Source organism: Musca autumnalis, unplaced genomic scaffold (assembly GCF_047663935.1).
Source record: "Musca autumnalis isolate F117 unplaced genomic scaffold, ASM4766393v1 scaffold_1, whole genome shotgun sequence".
Lineage (NCBI taxonomy): Eukaryota > Metazoa > Arthropoda > Insecta > Diptera > Muscidae > Musca > Musca autumnalis.
In genome coordinates this window covers 21,070,814-21,080,899 of record NW_027411644.1, presented here as the reverse complement: position 1 = coordinate 21,080,899, position 10,086 = coordinate 21,070,814, and the positions used below count along the sequence as shown (strand labels likewise).

Here is a 10,086-nt window from a genome sequence, read left to right as displayed (position 1 = left end):
GCCATCTCCACACATATTAGCTGAGAACTCAACTAGAGCAAGCCGTGCGATACAACAGTGATGTTGGCGCTCTATTAATCAATAGCCCTTGTTTGAGGACATTAAGCAGACAACCATCCGATCAGGTTTGAAACGTCGGATAAACAGTTATATGTGTGGACGCCAGTCGTGCATGGGCTTCAGGAACAAGAACTTCAAGTCCAGTGGAGTGAAGCAAGGAGTTTTTCAAGTTCGGACTGGAAGTTAACATCTTGGTCGGTGAGAATAAGCGGAAGAAGTGCTTAAATCATCTGAAGAGTTGCAATATTTGAGAAGGAATAAGTGAATTATGAGCAATGTTTAAACAGCTCGGGAAGAAGGTAGATAGGACCTCAATCACGTTTAGATGAGTTGGTGGAGCACCCCGGGTGTGACAGGGCGAAGAGAACTAGGTTGCATCTGATTACTTCCTGCAGAGGAGATACGCACGCAATTCACAATGGATGAAGTTGCGAATATCAGAAAAGCTACACAATCCAAAGCGTTGGGCCCTTATGGAATCTCATGGTAATGCCGAAACAGCTAGATGAACCGTGCAATAGGACAGTAATGGTGGCGCTCGACTTATCAAAACTCTTTGATTCTGTCAATCAATCGACTCTATTTGAGTGGATTGTACATACAACCCTCCAGACAAGCATGAAACGTTGGAAAACAATCACATGTGTCGACGCCAGTCGTATGTGGAATTCCAGAACAAGAATTACATGCCCCGTATAATGAAAAAGGAGTTAGTCAGGGTGGGGTCCTATCTCCGAAACTGTTTAACCTCTATCTCACCTGTATTTCAGACCCTTCCTTTTCCAGACGGCATTGAGATCGTAACGTATGCTGATGATTGTACCATCTTGGGGTCAGATTCATTCCCTAATTTCATTTGTGAAAGGCTGAACTAGTATTTAACTGATCCTACCACCTTTTTTCACACGATGAATATGCGAATATCCGCCACTAAATCTACGGCCACTTTGTTCTCCACATGGGCGGCAAAGTTGAGCACTATTTTAAATGGCGTAGTAGATGATAGTAGAATTTGACCGCCAACTATCCCCGGATTGCAGGGGTCACATTCGACAGCTTGTTCACGACGCCAGCCCATGCCACTGTTATCTGGGAAAAGCAGGGATGTAGAAAAAAGGTCCACAACACTTGGGGTATATATAAAGACAATTTTTGACTAAATATAACGCGATAGGTCGGTCTGTAGTAAGCTATGTGGCGCCAGGGTGGTCTGCGAGTATAAGTGCATATAGCAAATAGAAAAATATTCAAACCTGTCAGAATGCCTCCCTAAGAACTGCAAAAGGGTGCCTCTTAATGTATTGTGTGGACCATCTATATGAGGGGATTAATATTCTTCCAGTACAGCAATACACTGGCATACTCTCGTTGCAGTACTTGCTCTGGTGTTAACGTGAGAGTCATCATCACCATATTGTGAATGGGACAAGGTATGTTTGGAGGGATTTTCATGATCTAGAAAAAGAGGTCCAACGTTTTATAGGAGAAACCCTAGATACGTAAACCTATCAAGTAGGTTTTAATAGCACTCACACAGATGCAGTCGTAAATGACAATTATCGCGTTAATGCGGTCGGAGGTCAGACTGAAGTTGATGAGCCTCATCTGCCACGACAAACCAGACTAGTTTTGGCTCAATTACGCTCTGATTGGTGCAGCCGTCTAAATTGCTATCGGGCTAAGATCGATGACACCGTAAAAAACGTCTGCCAAGAACGCGGAACAGGCCGCACGGCACAGTGCACTTTTCAACTGCCCTGCAAAATCTAGTCAACTAACTTCGGCCGACTTCCGTATTGTCAGTTGCTTTGTATTCGTGCATGAAACTAGGGGTTCTAAAATCGATTTCCCCACTACCGCAATTTCATAAAATTACTCTAGTATGGAACTCTATTTAAGAACCCCTAGTTTCATGCACGAATACAAAGCAACTGACAATACGGAAGCCAGCCTTCAGAAGCTTTGTGGTTACAACCAATTGTAGCAGCCACATTCGTAGAACTGGAGATACATAAATCCACAGCCAGATTGTTGTTGATTTATGTACGTGATCATTTGTCCCGTTACACCAACAAATGCCTTATAATTTACGCTGTAGACTAAGTATGTTACTACTTTTTAAAAGTGCGGACCTGTTTCTGTTTATATCCTCAGCCTTAAGGCTAAATATGGTATATTCACATTGATACGAAAAAAATGTGCCTCATCGAAATAATGACCCCAAGTATGTATGGACGAAATCTGTTTCAGACAATTTAGAATCTATTGAGCAATGTCCGTCTGTCTGGCTGGAGCGCACGATAGCTGCAACAGATTGAGTCCAAAATTTAGCATTTTTAATATCAGTCCACTTCTTCATTTACCTCCGCCACAAAAGTTCGAAATTTTTCACTAAAATGATCCGCACGATAACACCCGAAGGTTGTAACCGAATTGGTCATAATTTTGCTTATGGTAATATAATTTTCAAGCACAGATCGGGTTCGAATATCGGTCCACTCTTTCGGATAACTTTCACATAAAATTCAGAAAAATTGAATTTAACGAGCTCCTCTCTGATAGTTTTAAAATTTTTCAGCAGATTGTCCTTGCGGCCCCATATGCGACGGTAAAATTTTTTATGGTACAATTTTGCACATCGTGTTATTTCATCTAGTCATGTATCAGGTTGGAATATGGACTATATCGGTCTCGTCCTTCGCGTACCTCCCACACAAAATTTTGAAAAAGTGCGGTTTAACAGCATGCCTCAGATCGTCTTGAATTTTTTGCAAAAAACTTTTCTTGGGCTGCCCTTTTACGATGGCGTAATTTCCATACTTTCTGAGATATTGACCCAAATTCTCCAAAAACAAAAAACTGCCGGCACCAACAAAACTGGAGATAACACTCGAAGAAAGGAATCGATTTGGTCCAAACATTGTACATCGTGTTATGTCTTACAGGTTTGAATTATGTCCGAATATTGACTATATCGTACCACTCTTTCGGGTTTTGAAAGAGTGCAATTTAAGGAATTGTCTGGAATCGTTCTTTTCTTTCGCCCCGAGACTGAGGGTATATCTCTGTCGGCACTGCTGGCTGATACTTTCTTACTTCCTTTGCTTAATCTCGCTGTGGGTCTATCTCCAGTTCTAGGAAAATGACTACTACGTACCAAAACTACTCTGGTTTGTAGTGGCAGTTGACTCTCCTCAGCTGCAATAGCTGTGATATGTTCTCCGAAGGCCGCACTCACACGATAGTTGTTTATGGCTGCATCCGTGTGAATGCTATAACAACCTGCTAAATAGGCTTGGTTAACTAGTGGTTCTATCTCGTACCGTTGGTCCTTTCTTTCTTGATCATCCCTCCTTACATGCCTGGTGGAGACTCCTAGTATTGTGTTAACTTATTTTCATTCGGCCCGAGACTGAGGGCATATCTCTGTCGGCACAACTGGCTGGTGCTTTCTCACTTTTTCTGCTTAATCTCGCTGTGAGTCTACCTCCAATTCTAGGAATGTGGCGACTACGAGCTAAAAACACTCTGGTGTGTCGTGGTAGTTGACGCTCCTCAGCTGCGATAGATGGGAGATCTTCTCCGAGAACCGTATTAAAACGATAGTTTTTTATGGCTGCATCCATGTGAATGCTATATAAACCTGCTAGATAGGCTTGGTGAGCTAGTGTTTCTCTCTTGTAACGGTGGACCTTTCTTTCTTGAGGAGAAACCTGGCCTCCATATGGTGATTATGATAGCAAAGAAAGTATGTCATGGTGTTGCTGTAGTGACAGAATCTTAACTTCCTCATTTAGGTGGCCCACTGAAGACATGATAATGCACCCATTTGCAGTTCTCATGGCGTCGTTCTGACTTACTTACTTAGCAGGCCCATTACAGAACATTTGTTCCATAGACCGAACTAAGAAAAGATCTCCCTCCAATTCTCTCTGTTTCGTGCTTCGCTTTTTGGAATACCGCGCCTTGTCATCTCTTCATCCACTTGTTTGCGCCATCTATTCTTTGACCTGCCAATTCTGCGCCATGTGGCTCGAATTTATACGCCTTTTTAGCGGTTTCATTATCGCTCATTCTTATTATATGGCCTAGCCAACGCAATCGCTCCATCTCGATACGTTTAACTATATTGATGTCGTTGTATAGCAGATACAGCTCGTGGTTCATACGACGTCGATATTCACCGTCAACGCAGATCGGTCCGTAGATCTTTCGAAGACTTTTTCTCTCAAACACACCAAGCACTGCCTTATCTGCTTGCGCAAGTACCCACTTCGGAACCATACATCAGCACGGGTAGTATCAGTGTTTTGTAAAGCGTTTTTTTTTGTTTGACCAGTTGTGGCTTTGTCTTTAAAGTGCATACTTAAGCCAAAGTAGCATCTGTTGGCCAATACAATTCTTCTTTTTATTTCACAACTGATGTTGTTTGTTGTGTTTATGGCAGTGCTGAGTTAAACGAAGTCTTTAACTACCTCAAAATTATAGGTATCAACTTCCACAGTTGGTCCGAGCTCTATGGACGCTTTGCGCGTCAACACCATCAATTTGGTCTTTTCGCCGTTTACCGCCAGATCCCCTTTAGCAGATTCTCCTTCGACCTTCATAAAGGTATCGGTTACTTCTTTTACTGATCGTCCCATGATGTCTATATCATCAGCATAAGCAAGTAGCATGTGGCTATTGGTGTAGATTGTGCCACTTCTTTTGACGTTTGCCTCTCGTATAACCGTTTATAGCAGGATGTTGAAAAGATCACACTAAAGGCTGTCTCCTTGCCTGAAACCTCTTTTGGTACAAAACTCTTTGGTGAGGTTCTTTCCTATTTTAACTGAAGATCTTGTGTCAGTTAGAGTCATTTTACAAAGCCGAATGAGCTTTGCGGGGATACCAAATTCAGACATTGCTTGGAATATCTTTGAACGTAGCGGGCTGTCGAAGGCTGCTTTATAATCGACAAAAATATGGTAGGTGTCGATCTGCATCTCTTGGGTCTTCTCCAGGATTTGCCGCAGGGTAAATATCTGGACAGTGGTGGACTTGCCAGGTCTAAAGCCGAATTGGTATGGTCCAATTATTTCGTTGACCATGGGCTTTAGTCGTTCGCACAATATCCCTGACACTATCTTGTAGGCGATAGGGAGAAGACTTATGCCCCTATAGTTGGAGCATAAAGTCTTATATATTTTCTTATGGACGGGACACAGGATGTTCAGGTTCCAATCATCGGGTACGCGTTCTTCCTGCCAGATGGAGCTTACTAGCTGATGCATACACCTTATCAGTGTGTCGCCTCCGGTTTTAAACAGCTCATCTTGGCCGGGTGGTATACGTTCTATACCCTCTTCTGGGATTGGATCTGTGGTATCATCGTCTTCGCTACTATTGGATACCAGCAGATTGGAGAAAAGTTCCTTCCATATCCTGAGCACGCTATCTGTATCTGTTACCAGATTACCTTACTGGTCTCTACAGGAGGATGTGCCTGTACCAAAGCCACCTGTTTGATGTTTCACTCTTTGGTAGAATTTTCGGACTTCATTCTGGCTCCTGTACATCTCGAGTTTTTCACACTCCCGCTTTTCCATTTCTGTCTTTTTCTTGAGGGAAAGACGTTTCTCTTCTCTCCTTTTCTCCCGATATCTCTCTCGTGCGCTACGCATTTCTCTATATAGGCCGCATTTTTCTCTTCGGTAGCAGCACGACACTCCTGATCATACCATGGATTCCTTGGTGGAGGTCTCTGGTATCCAAGTATGGATTTTGCGGCTGTTTGCATGGAGTGGGCAATATTTTGCCATTGTGTTGTTATGTTATCGGGACAAGGAGTGCCCGCCTTAAGCAATTGGGCTAGTTGAGTGGAATATGCTGTGGCTATCTGTTGTGTTTGCAGCCTATCGATGTCCAACTTCCGCGTTGTGTCTGTTCGTGCTTTATTTGCAACGTTTAGACGGGTACGTACCTTTGCTGCAACAAGGTAGTGGTCCGAATCAATATTTGCGACTCGGAACGATCTTACATCCAACACGCTCGAAGAATGTCTTCCATATATCACAACATGATCAATTTGATTACTTTTTCTTTGATCTGGCGACAGCCAGGTGCCCTTATGAATATCGAGATGCTTAAATCTGGTACTGTTAACTACCACGTTTTTTGCAGCAGCCTAGTCTATCAGCCTCATACCATTGTCAGATGTTTTACTGTGGAGACTGAATTTCCCGACTGTTGGGCCAACGATATTCTCCTTTCCAATTTTGGCATTAAAATCCCCTAGAATGATTTTAATGTCATGGGCAGGGTAACGGTCATATGTTTCTTCTAAGCGCTCATAAAATATAACTTTGGTCAGTTCATCCTTGTCTTCAGTGGGAGCATGAGTGCAAATAAAGCTGATGTTGAAGAATTTTGCTTTTATTTGGATTGTAGCAAGTCTTTCATTCACTGGTGTGAAGCTGAAGACCAGGTGTTTTAACCTCCGACCAACTACAAATCCGCAACCAAACTCATTCTTTATGTCATGGCAGCTATAATACAATGCGTCACCTTTAGGTGTTGTTTTGACGCCTTTCCAATTCCATCGTATTTCCTGTATGGCAGTAATGTCGGCCTTGTACTTTTCCAGTACATCTGCCAATGCGTAAACTGCACCTTCTCTATAAAGAGTGCGAACATTCCAGGTGCAGAGTCGCAGATCATGGTCCTTAAAACGTTTGCAGGGTCGTCAACTTTTGAGGGATTTGAGGGCGTCGTTCTGACAGCTTTGTATATTTTTCCATCGCATTGCACTTATATTCGTGGACTAAACTGGCGCCGCATAGCTAACCTCAGATTGACCTATAGCGTGTTGCGGAGTCAAAAGATTTTACCTGTTCACACGCCACGTACTGCCGGCTCGAGGACCTTGTTTCTACATCTCAGTTTATCGCGAAACATGCTGCCGGATGTGATCCTTAGAATTTTGGGGTTGTTTGTACTCCGAATTTGGCTACCATCGACGATGACATTCAGCTCTATTCTCACTTCTATGTTGAACAGAGTAGTCGCTGATTTCATTGGCGGATATTTGCATATTCCTCGCGTGGAAAAATGTGGTAAGATCAGAGAAATCCTTAATGCCGTTTGGATGGGGTTGAATGAGGAGAGGTAGAGGTAAAAGAGTTCCGGAGATATCACTCCACTTTGAACAACTCCCTGTTTCACTCATCGGGGCTTGAATTTCTTGTTCTTTAATTCCACGTACTACTGTCATCCAACACTTCAAATTTGGCCGGAGGGTGGTCTGCTTAAGTACGAGGCTGACGGCACAACTGACTGATACTTTCTTACTTCTTTTTTGTACAGTCGTAGGTTGAGGGTATTTATCTGTCAGCAACACCAACAAATTTCTCCTTACTTTCCATTTTACATATGTATATCTTTAATTGTCTTCCCAAATCCAAATTAAAATTAAACATTCATATGAGCCCTTAAATTCAAGCTAAACTCATGACACTTTATTTTCACAGCAAAATCATATCTTGAAATGGAAATCTTTCTCTAACATTGCACAAAATTTCCATTAAAAAAACGTCGAAATTACTAACCTTGCACTTTTTAAACTTTTCTACGTTGTCAGGCTGTTTCTTCTTCAACTTCCTCGCTTTTCTAGTCAAATGTCATGTATTATTAGCAAATATTACATGACTTTGGGTGTAGGAACACATGTTTAACCTTGATCTAACACCACAAATACTCACACAGAAAAAGAAGCTATATGAAAAAAAAAACGGAAATCCAAGATTTGTTTGAATAGCACAAAAACGAAATAGGTTAACTAATGTGTATACGAAGAGGTAAAAATGGAATAAAGTCTAAGTTAAATAAAAGTTTTTCTGTAATGAAAAGATATTGGGGAAGTGCATTTTGGCATGGCTAATAAGTACTTTAATATGGGATTTTAATTTTATATAATATTTTATTGAGTTCCCAATTATATATCCCTTATTCAGCGGCAAAATTATATTTTCCAGATTTTTTTTAAAAAAATCTGATGAATTTAGTTTATCGTCAACTGTGACTTAGGCTATATCGATTCTCAACACAACCCATAATTCTACACAATTTTAGGTGTTGGCTTAGTGTTTAGTTGGAATTTTCTTACTGAGATTTCCTTGTTCGAAAGTCTGTTAAATCTGTGATAGCACAATCCAAAAAGAGTGAATAAAGTTCTTTTTTAGTAGACACATTCATGTAAGTAGTTGTAAAAAAAAACACATGAGAAAATCTTAGGTAACCCCTTTAGCTGGCATTCATATTTCCTTTTTTAATGGTGAGCTTAGCGACCGAAGTTCGTAGCAATGATTACAAGGCCAACAATTTGTGCGTTGGCCAAAATGTATAAAGAAAAGTCTAAAATGAAATGTTATCTGATGACAACATAAGCCATGTATGTATGTTGCCACACGTCGACACGAGCAGCCAAGTTGCTTCATTGTGCAAAATAATGTAAAAATATCTAAGGAGGGGTGAAATAGAAAAAACAACAACAAAATTCTAAGCAAAACTTTCAACAAAAAAAAAAGAAATATGAAATTCTTTAAAAAAATCTTTCTAAATTGTTCTTTCTTTTTTCCCTGAGTTATTTGTCGGTGCGTGTGCATGTCTGTTTAAAGGAAATTCTCCAGAGTTGTAAGTGCATGAAAAAAAAAAAATACTTGCTAAGTATTTCAGGAAAATGTTATGATTTTAGCTGTCCGTTACATCACTAGAGAATTTTGTTTGGAGTTCATGATTTGTTTGCTGTTCATCTTCTTACCTTAGGGTATACCATGCAGCACCACCACCACAACGAATTCATACAATAAAATGTATAACAATTGTGCTAATGGCGAAGGGTGAGTAAATGGAAAATTCGGTCAATTTTTCCAGGGCCTTGTAGGAATTTTTATTAAAAATTATTTTTTCAGGTACCCCACAAAACGTGAATTTTTTAAAGAATAGTAAATTTTTTAAAGAATAGTAAAACGTGGATTTTTTAAAGAATATTTTTTCAAGTACCCCACAAAACGTGGATTTTTTAAAGAATATTTTTTCAAGTACCCCACAAAACGTGGATTTTTTAAAGAATATTTTTCAAGTATCCCACAAAACGTGGATTTTTTAAAGAATATTTTTTCAAGTACCCCACAAAACGTGGATTTTTTAAAGAATATTTTTTCAAGTACCCCACAAAACGTGGATTTTTTAAAGAATATTTTTTCAAGTACCCCACAAAACGTGGATTTTTTAAAGAATATTTTTTTCCAGTAGCCCACAAAACGTGGATTTTTTAAAGAATATTTTTTTCCAGTAGCCCACAAAACGTGGATTTTTTAAAGAATATTTTTTCAAGTACCCCACAAAACGTGGATTTTTTAAAGAATATTTTTTCAAGTACCCCACAAAACGTGGATTTTTTAAAGAATATTTTTTCAAGTACCCCACAAAACGTGGATTTTTTAAAGAATATTTTTTTCCAGTAGCCCACAAAACGTGGATTTTTTAAAGAATATTTTTTTCCAGTAGCCCACAAAACGTGGATTTTTTAAAGAATATTTTTCAAGTATCCCACAAAACGTGGATTTTTTAAAGAATATTTTTTAAGTATCCCACAAGACGTGGATTTTTTAAAGAATATTTTTCAAGTACCCCAGAAAACGTGGATTTTTTAAAGAATATTTTTTCAAGTACCCCAGAAAACGTGGATTTTTTATAGAATATTTTTTCAAGTACCCCACAAAACGTGGATTTTTAAGAATACTTTTTCGAATACCACACAAAACGTGGATTTGTTAAAAAAATATTTTTCCAGTACCCCACAAAACCTGGACTCTTTGAAGAATATTTTTTCAAGTACCCCACAAAACGTGGATTTTTTAAAGAATATTTTTTCAAGTACCCCACAAAACGTGGATTTTTTAAAGAATATGTTTTCAAGTACCCCACAAAACGTGGATTTTTTAAAGAATATTTTTTCAAGTACCCCACAAAACGTGGATTTTTTAA

The 10,086-nt window shown here is 39.6% G+C and overlaps 1 protein-coding gene across 1 annotated transcript in view; it reads right to left on the bottom strand.

Moving 5' to 3' along the window:
* Positions 1–961: 961 nt before the first annotated feature.
* Positions 962–10,086, bottom strand: part of LOC141391584 (uncharacterized) — a 130,548-nt gene continuing 121,423 nt past the window's right edge. Inside the window, exon 2 of the mRNA XM_073964456.1 lies at positions 962–1,149. Coding sequence (XP_073820557.1) covers positions 962–1,149 — 188 coding nt within the window. The remainder of the gene's footprint in view (positions 1,150–10,086) is intronic.